The sequence below is a fragment of the Photinus pyralis genome, unplaced genomic scaffold (assembly GCF_008802855.1).
Source record: "Photinus pyralis isolate 1611_PpyrPB1 unplaced genomic scaffold, Ppyr1.3 Ppyr1.4_LG5, whole genome shotgun sequence".
Taxonomy (NCBI): domain Eukaryota; kingdom Metazoa; phylum Arthropoda; class Insecta; order Coleoptera; family Lampyridae; genus Photinus; species Photinus pyralis.
In genome coordinates, this window is record NW_022170596.1 from 26,308,703 (window position 1) to 26,323,439 (window position 14,737).

General features: G+C 35.6%; 2 protein-coding genes across 11 annotated transcripts in view; one reads left to right on the forward strand and one right to left on the reverse strand.

Moving 5' to 3' along the window:
- LOC116171529 (cyclic nucleotide-gated channel rod photoreceptor subunit alpha) overlaps positions 1-14,737 on the forward strand; it is a 249,034-nt gene that overhangs the window by 193,673 nt on the left and 40,624 nt on the right. The gene's annotated exons all lie outside the window — the stretch shown is intronic.
- On the reverse strand, positions 8,675-11,268 carry LOC116171530. The gene is made up of 6 exons (XM_031488420.1): positions 11,182-11,268; positions 10,930-11,130; positions 10,417-10,875; positions 10,150-10,354; positions 9,109-10,097; positions 8,675-9,053 (listed from the first exon to the last, which is right to left on the reverse strand). The coding sequence occupies exons 1-6, from the start codon at positions 11,224-11,226 to the stop codon at positions 8,877-8,879; spliced, it is 2,076 nt and encodes a 691-aa protein (XP_031344280.1). The 5' UTR covers positions 11,227-11,268; the 3' UTR covers positions 8,675-8,876.

Here is a 14,737-nt window from a genome sequence, read left to right on the forward strand (position 1 = left end):
TGTTTCAAAAGATTTAAACTAAAAAGCCCAACATAATTAAAAATTTTCAGATATATTTTCAAAACGTACGTGGTTTGCGCTCTAAAATTAGTGAATTTTACTCTAGTGTTAGTGCATGTGCGTTCGATTTTATATGCTTAGTTGAAACTGCCCTTACAGGTGATATCCATTGCGCGGAACTGTTTCCGGATACATTTAATGTCTTTAGGTGTGATCGACAATATGCTGTAACGCACCAATCATGGGGTGGTGGAGTTCTTTTAGCTACTAAGGCGCATTTTGATGTTAAGATTATCGACATGACAGGTATAACGAGCTTGGTTCCAGCCATAGATGTTGTAGGTTGTAGGTGTGTATTTAGTTCAACAATTTTGTACATATTTGTTGTTTATGTTCCACCAAATATTTCTCTACATGATTTTAAATTATTTATGGAATGTCTTGAGCAACTTGAATATTTACGTAGTGATAATTTTGTAATTGTAAGCGATTTCAATATTCCGTCATTCAACAGTGCTGATGCAAGTGATAGTAAATGTAGAACAATGCGAAACTTCCTACATTTCCTATATGCTGACCAATACAATAATGTAGTTAATTTGCAAGGTAGAACTCTTGACCTTATTTTATCAAGCTGTCTATGCCATGTTGAGCACGATGATTTCGCTTTAATTAAGGAAGATGTATACCACCCTGCTTTGGATTTTACTTTACAACTTACCTATAAATCTTCGGCTATATTTCCCATCAACGCGTCTTGCAAAGTGTATAATTTTGCAAAAGCAAATTTATCGCAGTTGTACCACGATCTTTTAAATGTAAACTGGAACTTCCTTAACGAGTGCAGTGATGTTAATGTTGCCTGTTCAAATTGTTATAGTGTACTTTATTCGATTTTTGATATACATGTCCCTAAATTTAGATCTAGCAAAAAGTTATCTTACCCACCTTGGTTTACTACGGAAATCATACAGAACCTCAAGCTTAAAAATTATTTTTTCAATAAATATAAGAACTCTAAAAGTAACTTTGCGTGTGCTGAATTCAAAAGACTTCGATCTAAGATTAAAATGATGTCCTCTATATCCTATAAAAATTATGTTAACAGTATTGAATACTCAATCAGCAAAGATCCTAAACGATTTTGGTCATACTTTCACAATAAAAGGGGTACTTCTAGAATTCCAGGTAAAATGTTTCTTAATGATTGTACTTTTAATACACCTCAGTCAATTGTAAACGCATTCAAGGATTATTTTTGCAGTGTCTATGCTCCCTTGGGTGAGCACCTACCTTCTTGCACCCCAAATGTAAGTAATATGCCTATTATTAATATTACAAGCATATCAACCGAAGAAATTATGTCTTCTATGTCTAAATTGAAATCTAAAATGACTACAGGTCCCGATCAAATCCCCAGTTGCCTTGTCAAGGAATTTTCAGATGCCTTCATATATCCGTTACTCATAATATTTAACCTTTCTCTTAAAACTTCGGCGTTCCCTAACTGTTGGAAGGAAGCTCGCATCTGCCCGGTGTTTAAAAATGATGACCCAACTATAATATGCAATTACAGACCAATTAGTATACTTTCTAACTTTGCCAAAATACTAGAAAAGATATTATATTCGCGAATCTATCCCCAAATTCGAAATTATATCTCTCCAGATCAGCATGGCTTTATGGAAAATCGTTCAACTATCTCAAATCTGTCTTGCTTTACACAGTTTGCTTCGGAAGTATTGGATAATCAGGGTCAAGTGGATGTAATATATACCTACTGACTTCTCCAAAGCATTTGACAAAGTAGAGCAGCACAACTTGGTGCTGAGCAAATTGGACAAAATTGGTTTCTCTACTTCGCTTCTCCGACTGTTCGAATCATACCTTAGTGGTAGACTACAACGTGTGCAATACAAAAATTACATATCTGACTCTGCTGTGGTTACGTCAGGAGTTCCGCAAGGATCTAACCTCGGTCCCCTACTGTTCTTAATCTTCATAAATGATTTGCCTTCTCTACTTTCCTGTAACACCTTATTATTCGCTGACGATTTAAAGATTTTTACATCCAGTAATGATGATTGCGTTTACCTCCAAACACAAATAAATAAACTTGGTCAATGGTGTTCAAAAAACAACCTTCACTTAAACATGTCTAAATGCAAAGTAGTTTCATTTTCAAGAAAACCTCAACCTCTTTTACATCCTTATCAATTTAATGATATTCAGTTTAAACGGTGTACATCGGTCACGGATTTGGGTATTATATTTGATTTTAAACTTTCCTTTTCGGAACATATATCGTTGACTATTGCTTCTGCTTTAAAAATGCTTGGCTTTATTATCAGAAATTGTCGTGATTTTTCCAATATTTTTGCTATCAAATCTCTATATGCTGCTTATGTGCGATCCAAACTGGAGTATGGTTCTCTTATTTGGTATCCTTACTATGACTGCCATAAAACAACCCTGGAAGCAGTGCAGCGTAAGTTTCTGAAGTTTTTATCGTTTAAATTGGACAGAGTTTATCCCGCAATTGGTACTGATCATCAACTACTGTTATCTCGATTTCAGGTACATTCCTTAGAAGTTCGCAGAACTCTGTCAAGCCTTAACTTTCTCTTCAATTTGTTACACAATAACCTAGATTGTCCATCTCTTTTTTCCCTTATTCGGTTTCATGTGCCACGTTCTTCGGCTCGTAATGTATATACTTTCAATTGTGCTAAGGCCAATACAAACTTACTTTGTAAATCACCTATATTTGTTATGGTAAGCAACTTTAACAAAATTGCTAATATGTGTGACATTAACACTTGCTCAGTATCTGATCTTAAAAGATTGATGGAATATTTTTAATCTTATTTTTAATCTTTAAGTTTAATATCATTTAATTTGGTTTTTATTAGGTTAGCGGTTAAGATATTAGTATATTTAGTTATTGTGCTTTCTTAGATTAGTAATTGTCCTATAATTGGAATTTGATTCTGTTGGGCAATAAATCATATTATTATTATTATTATTATGAACAACCCCTAACTTAATATCAAAGGTAATAACAATATTTGGCAGAAATTTCTTAGCACAGTTCACCTAAAAATCGCGAGAAAAGGATTTGCATTGAACTAGAAACAAACAAAATATGAATGTATTATTTCCATAATTTTGTAATCTGTCAGGGTCGCGTAGATAACTGATCAGTTGCATTTAGTTCGTCGCGCGGTTTGGTCATACGGTACGAATAATTCGGTAATTAAATACTCGCCATAAAATTTTGTCCCGTGTGATTGGTAAAGCCGTGAATAACGAAGTGGAAATTCAAAAAATATTGAAGATTAGCACATTTATCTTATTCCTCTCCCGTATCTATCTCGTGGCGAAGGAATTTGATCAGAAAGGGTAAGTGCAAACATTTATTAAAAATTAAAGTCCATTTAGGTATACAACATTTGTTGGTCCTTCGAGCGCAAATTCGTTTCAAGCGCAAGAGATCTTGGACAGAGCACACTTGTTGCCTTTCGTTTGGTTTTTGGTTTTCATTTTTATAGTAAGTAGGCAGTCCGTTTTGTTGAAAGTGGCATGTAAACTCGGCAACTTCCAAAATTTAGTTGCAAAAAAGAGCAACATTTTCTAAGTGTACGGAGATTGTCTGAGAATAGTCGCGATATATCTTCTTCAGAAAAATTGAATAATTTTCGAGTGAGATACGAAACCTTGGCAAATACAAAAACAAAGGGGGGGGGGCAAGTCGAACACCCCCCTTGCAGGCAATATTGAATTTATCATATTGTAGGCAACCTAGGTGATCAGTTTCCTATGCGTTTTATAGAAATATTGGAAAATAGTAGGTGCTAAAGCTTGTCTCTAATTTGTTCAACGTTACCCATATAAAACGATGGGTAGGGCCTGTGCTATTTTTAGAAGTTCATCCGCAAGAGCGTTATCAATTAACCAAATCACAATTTATGCATGAATTTTTTAATAATAATAATAATAATAATTTAATTGCATTTAAAGTAATCTTTTTACAGAAAATTACTGCACTGAGCAGAAGTTCACATTCCTATTGCAAAAAAATCGCCTAGAAAATCGCCTTTTAAAGCAGGAATTGGTCTTTTTAACAAACTCCCAGAAAGGGTAAAAAATTGATGCTAAATTTAAGCGAGAGCTAAAGAACATTTTAATAAATAATTTTTTCTATTCGCTGGGAGAATTTGAAACCTTCTGACTTCAAATTGTATACGCGGACAGTTGAATTTGGGAGACATCTTTGTCAAATGAGTATCTTCTATATTTTTTAACAGCAATTACAGGTGATTCATAACTGTTGGTTGAATTTAAGGTCAAGTTTCCTTCTACCATACTGATGGCTTCATCAAGTAGAGGATGGCAGCTTGGCAGGCATCCAGACGTGTATTGCTGTCTAAAACCCTAGGTAATGAGAAGCGAAGAAATGTTCCCACTGCTCAATGGTTACTGGGTTGCTTGTAGCAGTTTGGTTAAAAGGCTTTAAAGTTTCCCAACACATAGAGTGATTTTTTGACGTTACTTAATGCATAGAGTCGAGATTTTTAAAAATGCACTTTTTTCTTTAGCAATTTTTTATACTGTTTTTTTGAAGTCAAATGATGTGTAACTACGTTCGCAGAGTAATTAGTTTCCTTAGGGTTTTTTAGTTATTTTTGTGAATCTGGCAACAGAGCTGCCTAGTAGAGGAGTTGGCGACAATTGCATTTGGATGTAATAATTTTGGCTAGTTGTGTCACTCCACTTCAATGATTCTCTTTTTTTTCACATCTGTTTGATGAATATGTACCATAATAATCATGAACAAAATTTAATTCCAGTGTTACAGGGAAATGATTGGATTCAGCAACAGTATTGTGTACGTTCAAATTGTTTACAAAATGCAGAGAATTATTGTTACACTTGTTAAGGCTTCTACCTAGGCTATTAAGAAACGTATAACTTGCAGGATAATTGCTGCAAGTTCTGCCATTGTGCAAAGTGAACGCATTTTCAGCCATGAATTCATTAAGGAAACGACCTTGGTGGTTAACAGTTTGGTCGATACTTAAGTAAACTTCATACAAATTAGTATTGGCAAACAAACTCCTTTAGACAGATTTCCAGCAATTAATGCATTGGATCGTTTTCTTCCAAATGTGTATAAAGGCCAGCGTTTCACATGAAACTCGAAACATACCATCATGAGTAATCCTGACTGAGCTGTATTGAGCACGTGAAACCGATTAAAATAATATTATCGGTCGTCAGACTGTCTCTAGTAACGTTCCCCGTGATTAATCGATTACAACGCATCCGCAATCCAGTGACTGATCAAATTATAGATCGCCAAATTCATTAAATTAAATAATTAACGTCAACCTCTGGTCCTTATCTTGAATCATCATGGCTATATCAGATTTTATAATCGCCTAATCGTACCAAACATTTAATTATAATTAAGAGTTCATGACCATTCATGACTTTGGTATCGATGTAGAGCTGTTGTCTTTCTCTACATTAACGCCATTATTTCTAATAAGAAAATGTACTGCGAGACTCCCTTTGATTACTTCCATTTCATAAGATATTGCAATAAATAATTCCCGACCCTTCGGTATTTCGATAATGGTAATGTTAAAAGTTGGAGAGCCCTTTTATATATTAAAGCTTGCTTGGCGCATCTAAACTTTTAACGTATTATAAATGTATATAAGCTGCTGGGTAGCTTATCTAAATGGAAATTGAATTTCGAATTAAAATTAGGAAAGCAGAAATTGAGAATCCTGCCTTGATGGTATGCTTGCATCTGCAATAAAATTTCCCATCACGGAATAAAGCAATGCCTTGAGAAAATCGACACAGACTCCCTATCATCGGTCGGATCGCACTTTGCGAAAGGGCTACATTACGATCAATTAAACTCCGTGTTTTGTAAAAGTGAGAATTTAAATAACACGGGTTTAATTTATGCGATTATATGTATGAATTTCGAGTTTCATTTAAATGGCCGCTTTCATTTAGAGGATATGCGAAATGTACAACATTATTGAAATTAAATTGAAATGTGACATTTGTATTATTCATTGCTACTGGCTGCATATGAACTTCATTCCATGAAGCTGGAATATATTTGCATATACGTATTTGAACTCATATAAAATGGGGATCATTTTTCGAAACAACAGTTAACCTAAAGGATTTGCTGTCCATTTCCAGAATACCCCCGAGGTAAAGAAATTATAGATTTCCATTAACAACTCCTAAAGAGTTTAAAATCTTTCTTCCTCTTAAACTGGACAATTTTTACAAGTTCTGAAACGTATTTCAAATTTCTTTCTCAAATTAAAGATGCACATCTCTCTAATTGCGTAAACTTTAGGACTTTTGCAGCTTGCACAGTTTCATACACACGAGAACGTCTGAAAAACGCGTTCCAAAAATCATATCATATTTATTCAAAATTGGTTTTTCAGTTTAAATTCTCGCCATTTTGATGGCTTCACGGAGAGAAACGGGTACCTTGACATGTGAAAGAGGTTGAACGGTATTTTTATTAACGGAATGATCATTATAAAGATATTTGTGATACACAAACTACATTATAATGCAATGTGATTGTAAAACAAAAATGAAATACTGCCCTACTGGCTACTGCCAAGCAAAATAATAAAAAGTGCTATTTAATGTTACTGCTTCCGCTATTGAAAGACCCGAAAGAACTATTTATTCCATCCCCAAGTTTCTGCAGTAAAAAACGCCTTCGAAGCTAATCCCTAACAAAATGCTAACGTTAAAACTTTGCAGACACTTTAATTAAATAATGCGCATCAGTTAAACGTGTGGGAAAACAAGTTTCGAAATGAAGTAGTTTGTTTCAATTTTCTATTTCAAACTGTATGATCGAAAAGCTAACAAAAGAAAGTACTTGCTCTCGGGTAATAGCAGCAACAGTTTGTCGTCTCTAACATATTGTACACAAACCTCAACCGCTTGGTCGTTTCACAATTTATGACGCATCCAATAGCTCTACGTTGGCTAAATATAAGCTACATTGTACGACATAAATTTACAACCCTCCTCAAAGTGTATTTTTTGTGTGATTTTTTTATGTCTTTGTCCTATTTCGTAACTGTAATGGCATAAAACGAAAGTAATGCGTGATAGACCGTATAAATATTATACGTTTCCATACCTTAGATATTTGGATCAAAGAAAAGCTTTCAAAGTTCGTCGATGTTTTTCGCTTTACTACGCTCCTTTACTTCAAGATACCAATATGCAAAACAATATTTTATACCTATGTATATTATGCTTATGGCATTATACACGTATTTCTGTGAGCTCTTTGAAATGTTGAGAGTAATGGATGCCGGTTATTAATTTTGATCGTTGTGAAAATATGGAAAAGAGTATTATTAAGAGGAGATGGGGTCTTATTCACGTGTATGAGATTAGATCACTGATGACACTTTAACATGTGGATCATACTCTTTGCAAATTGCTAATTAGTCACGGGTTCTCTGTAAAAATGGAGAATTTTCAATCTTGCAAGATTGGAAAACAAATAAGGCCAGAGTACTGCACCAAGGTTATCCAAAAATCCTGCAGATTCTGTGACTTTTTCTGTTATAAGCAGTCTTCCTGTCGATCATCAATGTCTACACTATGAATTGACAGCGTTCCACTTTTAGTTCTTAGATTTAATTCCAAATTTACCTGCCCGTCATAAAAGTTGAAATGTCACGAAAAGGTCCACGAGATCTGACGGCTTTCAGTAGTTTTACTTTTCCTCGATCGTCAGGCACCTGAGGGTGGAAAAACAATCCTCGTTTCTACATACCTTATGTAATCTACATGTTTACACATTTTCATTTTTGATTTATTGCCGTTTTCGGTGACCATTCCAAGCGTAAAAACAAAATGTAAAATTTTTAAAAGGAAACTATGCGAAAACGTCAATATTTTGCGAGATCGACTTCGCTGTTATGTTGAATTTTCCCTATTTTCAGTTGCACGAACGTAACGGTTTCGGTTCAATCAATTTGCAACGGCAAAAGGAAAATCGTAGGTACATGAGTTGTGGTTAAAGTAGTCGAACCTCCGATCGTGTTTGTTTCTGAAGTATTAGCGTAAGTGCTAAATCGTGCACATGTTACGTATCTTGCTCGTGAGGTTTTCAGACAAAACAGTTTAAATCCGACCATTTGAGCAAAGAGTTAGTGTTCAATTTCTTTCTTTGGAATGAAAGTCTCACTGAACTTATTTGATACCGTGTCTTAAACTTAATGTGACCTAATAATTAACTTAATAATGTAGATTTCACATAAAATTGGGCTAGCATTTGTAATACTTTGGAAAATAAAAGCAGAAAACTTGCAAACTTTCTACGATGCCAGCGCTATTTGTCTACCAACTTTATATTTCATTTCCGTTTCATGACAGTCTCTCCAAGTTACGGGAACTATCGTAGAAATATAAGCATATATTACACGACAAATGTGCGGTGGTAGTATGATACGATCATCCCTGAAAATACTGAGTGTGTTTGCCCTTTGAACTTGAATTAGTGGCTACATTGCGTTGCGAAAAGTAAAGGAATCTCCTCTCCCTTTCCATGGATAATGCGTCAGCTCGATATGAAATTTGACATAAAGCTCGTTTGCAAAATTTTAATAAATTTAATATGTTACATTTGGTTACAAAATTAATACTTCATTTCGTGTCTGAAGTAGAATGGCATCATTCTCTTCATTTCAAAATCGTGGTGCATGGTTGGGTAAACTTCCATTCCCTTGTGGCAGAAGTTCTCGAGGAACATGACGTAACGCATGCAGATCTCCTTCAACAAGATTGGGTGTTCGTGTTCAAAAACGGCCAACTTTTCCATTTGCATAGTGAACATTCTTAGGCACTCTTCGAAGCGAACGGTCATCTTGTGCATGTCCATGCCATCGAAAGTGAGGAGGTTCCATTCTCAGTTGCTTTAACTGCATGTAGATTTCGCGAACGACGGTCTCGTCACGGTCGAAATGGTTCATCATCTGTAATTCAAAGCAGACCTAAATTGAGCGATCGATGGACAATTGGTTGACTTACGGTATAGTGCAGTTTTTTGATGGCGTAATCGATGACTTCGATGAAGTTACGAATGCAATGTTTGATTTCAACACGTTCGTATTTGAAGAATTCCATGAATTTTTCAGTGAGAGTGTGCATGCGCATGATCATTTCCTTATGGGTCTTAAGGCCAGTGGTGAAGGTGGTGTGCATCATGTATTCGCGACCGTGGAATTTGCGAAGGAAGTTCATGTATACAACAAGGATGTGTCTGAACATCTCGTGATCGAAGTGCTCGGTTTCGAATTTTTCGACCATGACCATTTTGTACAGCTGGGTCGCGACCATTTTGATGCAGCGGACGAAGTACATTCTGATTTCGTGAACGTTGTGGAACATGCGCATGGAGATCATCTTTTCGAGTTCCATTTTCATTTCCTTGAGGTTCATGAGGAATTCTCTGATCATCATGTCGGTGTAGGTGATGGATTCGAATCTGTGGCAGATGAGGTCGAGGCAGGTGAGGAATTCGCGAATGTAGTAGAGGGTGGATTCGTCGTTAACGTTCATGGTTCTGTATTCGAAGTGTTCGACGACGCGCTTGACGAGCATTTCCATGCGCATAACTAATTCCTTGGGGGTCTTGCTTTCGAATTCGAATGGCAATTCCTTGAAGTATTTGTTCATTCCGTATTTGCGGGAAAACATTTCCATTCCGTATTTGTTGTAGTATTCCATATCGAAATTGTGCATGTTGCCGAACATTGGGGTGTACATTTTTTCGTATTTGCCCATGAAGAATTTGTGCATTGGGAAAAGGGTGTGCATTCCCATGTCGTAGTTCAAAAAGTGCTTACGGAACATGGTTTCGTAAAGTCCGTATCCGTATTTGCCGTAGTAGTGCATGGTATAGTATTCGGGCATGAAGAATCCGATTTTGCAACCGAATCTAATTTCGTAGCAGACGTTCTTCACCGCGTACAAATAATTGTGCATGATTCTTTGGATGAAGTACTTGATTTCGACGGCTGAAATTTAAATTTTGAGCTTGTACCGTCTTGGACTCCTATCACTACTTACGAATATGCTTGGTTTCGCAATATTGGATCATTTGTTCGAAGACACCTACAATGTCAAAGAGGTAGGTCACAAACTTGGTTCTGAATACCTTCATGTCTACCATTTCTTCGGTCATGGTAAGTTCCATGAGCGGGAATACGATTTCACGGAGCTTGTTGGTGAGGTGATGCATAAGGAGATCGAACTCCTTCTCGCCTACGATAGTCTAAACATTGGAGCGGAATAAGATCGAGAGCGTCCTTCGCAACTTATATATAAGCAACTTACTTCTTTTTCCAAGAGGTAGACGATTTCACGAACGTATCTCAAATATCCCCGGAGGGCGACTTTCATTTGCATGGGATGATTGAATTCCTTGATCATTTCGGTACATTCACGAGTGTAGTCATGGATCTTGGTGATCAAGTGTTTTGGGGTGAATTCAACTTCGACGGTGTTCAACAATTGTTCGCAATGAGAACGAATGTGGTGAAGGGTGGTCATGAAGTCGACGAGAAGATACTTGAGGGTGAAACGGAATTCGGGGTAGGAGGTGTAAGTAAGGTGGACCAATTTCTCAATGTTTTCGTAGACGGTTTCTATGCACAGGATAAAGTCCTTCTTAACTTCGTGAAGGTCTCTCGTTTCAGTGAAGAGAGCCATCTTCTTGAGGGAGGCATGGATTTCCCTAAGCATGAAGGTGACTTGCTCGAAGACATAGTGACCTTCTACTTCGTGGATGAAAATCTGTAAATAAGAATTGGTTAGACAAAATTGTTTAGACGCTTCTTAGTTACTTACTTCTTGGTGAATTTTGTTGATGATTTCATCAACAACAAAAGCAAGTTGACGGAATTGCCAGGTGATGGTCTCAACGGCGAAGTGGTTTTCTGGGAAATCGTTGCGAAGGAAGAGAGTCAAATCCTTAACTTCGGTTTGGATTTCATCCAAGTAGTTTACGAGTTTTCCCTCCTCAAAATACTTGGGGAAGGCAAAGGTGGCCTGTTAACAAAAACGTTAGCCAAGAAAGAATTATGAGTTAAGATTACTTACTTGGAAAGCCAAAGCTGCGACGAAGAACACTGCAAACTTAGCCATTTTCGGTCAACTTGCTTGAACCAAATGTTACTATTGCATTTTTCTCGGACAAATTTATACCGAATCTAGAATCACCTTTAGACTTTTTATCAATACTTTTTGCATCGAATTTTGATAAGGGAACTGGGTTATCATTTTTTTAACTTCTTGCAACACAAAGGTAACTGATACCCCTGACCTGCGCTATAATGTGTCGTGCTAATTCTTAGCGATTACGGATCATAAAGTCATCAATTGTGCATTAAAAATGATAAAGAGAAATTTAAAAGCCAGTAATTTTTAATAACATCTCACGACGAGTCCTAATCAAACAGTTGTTGTGGTAATCTGTAACGATGTGCAACTGATTCGCACAATAACAGCAAATAGTAAAATTAGTGGTTTGCAACGTTTCCATATTCAGTGATTATTTTCTCGAAAGGAACATTAATTAATTTGCTTATAATTTTGGTGGAAAATTTCCCTTTGCAATATTTATGTTCTTCTTACACCTGCTTGTTTAAATTATACACTACGTTTGAAATACGAGTATGGTACAAATTATTTAGATTAAAATTCCATATTTTAAGAAATCCTTAAAGAGTCTTAAGAAAATTCTTCGTGTAGTCCTCAATTACGCAAATGATATTTGAGTTCAATTTTCAATGGGAAAAAAAGTAATGTGCATAAGACGCAGTGCAACCTAATTCTTGAATTATTAAAGAGACCCTTTTCATTACTTCTTACGATGTTAGAAATTATGTTTTTTTTTGCTTATAGAAATAGCAAATAAAACTTCAATTGGTTTGGTTAATTATAGCAATACGCAGTTGCAATGCGTTTCGTTTGCTAATCTTTGTATTGGAAACGTGATCTTTTTCTTTCGGTGAACCTCCTGTAAATATCATTAAGATATCGAAAATACTAAATAGCAAGAATTTCTCTACAAAAATCTTAAATTCTAAACTTATTGCCTTTTTACATACTCTCTTTTTGCATGTTTAAAAACAAATAACGCAGATTCTCATACGGATACTCTAACATTCTTCATCACATCTGGTGACGTTTGTGTCAGAAGCGTTTCACTTTTTTCTTTATCACGTTTAAATCCCCAAGAATAGAAAATAAAATTGCAATGAATTTTCGTATTGAATGGTGAAAATCTTCCTTCTTTCAGTGACTCGACTGTAAATGTTACCAAAGCATCCTAAATTCTAATTTGTTGCTTATTTAAATAGTCCTTTCGTGTATCTTTGAAAAATAAATAAGGCCGGTCCTCATACCGTCAACCAAGAATCTACCAGATTTGATGACTCGGCCACAGAGGATCCACCAGATCTGAAGACCTTTTGCGTTAGAAATGTTTTATTTAGAACTTGGGAAATTCCATTGCAATATCCGTAAAAACGATTAAACACAAAGTGATCTCGACAATCAGTTTTGAGTTCAAAATTTACCTTCCTTCCAGCGTTAAAGTTTAATGAAAAAATACCGCTCCTGATACGCGAGTTTCAGTGGCACTGCGTTTCTGAAAACCCTACCTCTTAAACGACCAGGTACCTCATGGATGGAAAGCATGAAAAGCGGTTAATTCGCCCGAGCCCAAAATCTTTGTCGCTTCCTTGTACCTTAACCTAACGTTTAGTGCCACTCAGCTTCTTTCAAAAAACAACTCACTATATAAAACTGGCAAGATAGGAGGGAAGTAATAATAAAATCGTCTAAGGAGTTGTTGGTTTAATAACTTAAATAAATTCAAATGAAATTTCCCCAATTATAGCAAACAGGTTATCATTAATTTAACTTCACACAACAACGTGCTCAATTTTACTATCCATACGAATTATTGCATGAAGGTAACTTTTTTTGACGCAATTTGATACCCCTGACCTACGTTATAACGTATCTTGCATTGTCCTATTTAGCGATTACGGTTTATAAAAGTATACCATTGCGCATTATGCAAGATAAACAGAGATTAAAACGTGATTGTTAATAACATTTGACAACGAGCCCTAATCAAATTGTTGTTGTGGTAATCTGGTGTCTGTATTTTAAGGAATTCTCAGAAAATTCTTGAATAATGTTTCCTACATTCCCCAAGCGACCGATGCCTTTCAAGTATACTTTTCAAAGAGTTAACAAAAATCCTTGTTAAATCACGATGGTTTTTATCAAAAAAATGTTTGGGCTTCATCAGATATTCGTCCAATATTCTCTGCTCAATCTTATCATTTTGTTATTAATTCATGACGTTAGGGATCCTTTAAAGAATCTTCTGATAATTCAAAAACTACCACTTGCGAAGCTGGCGTCCAATAATTATAATACGTGCTTTTAACGTGGCCTACCGTGAATTGAGAGCTTACGGAGAAATGAAACTGTCAATTTAACAAAAGAAAGTTACTATGAACATGTTGATAAAAACAATCTTGAATTTCCGATTAACATTATCTTTGAGATTATCCTATCTATCCTATGAGATTTTTTACGATGGCTTTTATAATTAAGCAAATATTTAATTTTTTGAAACCGATGCCGTATTTTTTTCAAATTTTGACATGCTATAATTATCAAATCTTCTACAGGTAATTTTAATCGGCAATTACAACACTTTTCCCATTTAACCTACCTCTATCTTCAAAAAGCTCCCCATGCAATCCCACTCGATCTGGGAATCTTTCCAAGATATTTAATTAAAGACAAAAAATAACTAACGGAGACTTCATTCATTCATCAAAAATTGAAACAAGATTACAACTGCTATTAATAACAAAGGTTTCCCTCTTTCGCCCAACTATTTTTTGCAATAGACAGGATTAAAAATTATATTTTTGTTCGTGAATATATATCACTGTATTTTAGTACAGATATTGGTAGATTTGTATACAAATTAAGTTAATTCCAAGCTCTCATACTGCAAAAAAGAACATTTACGTTTTTGAGTTGATACTCCCTCGTTACTGAATTTGCGAAACGCCGCAATATAATTTTTAGTTTAAGCTCCGCCGTATACTCATAAATATATTCGTTTAGTTACGCTTAAAGCTCGCTCGGCTGCTGTTTGCAGTATAGTCTAACAGGTGGTGGTTTAAATATAAATTACGTTCATTCCTTTTTGGGCTATACTTGGCTGCTTTATGACTTCCATTTAATTTTTTCCCCTGGGATTATTGTTCGAGTTCGCTAAGTGTTAAATCTGACTAACGGTATGTAAGAAGATTGTCGCTCTACTTCTTTTTCGAGTTACTTGTTTAAAATGCGACGGTACTAACCGCTGGAAAATTAATCACAAGGGCAAATCCGCAAAACGGTTTCATTGTTTCGTTTAGTGAAAGCACTGCAGCATCCGTAGAATGTACAGAGATAAGTCTAGACAAAAGGATTACCATTAATTTAAAGGGCGAGGTTCGGGCTCTGAACTGATCTATCGGTTCTCAAAAATGTCACCATGGTAACTACGCAATTTATCATCTTATTTATATTGAAAGTCTATAATAATGGTACAATTTGCTGTTTTGGCAAGGAATGC

Coding starts and splice junctions, on each gene's coding strand:
- LOC116171530 (XM_031488420.1), bottom strand. CDS start 11,226: ATGGCTAAGTTTGCAGTGTTCTTCGTCGCAGCTTTGGCTTTCCAA. Junction 10,355..10,416: donor TCTACCTCTTGGAAAAAGAA/GTAAGTTGCTTA, acceptor TCCAATGTTTAG/ACTATCGTAGGCGAGAAGGA. Junction 10,098..10,149: donor TTGCGAAACCAAGCATATTC/GTAAGTAGTGAT, acceptor TTTAAATTTCAG/CCGTCGAAATCAAGTACTTC.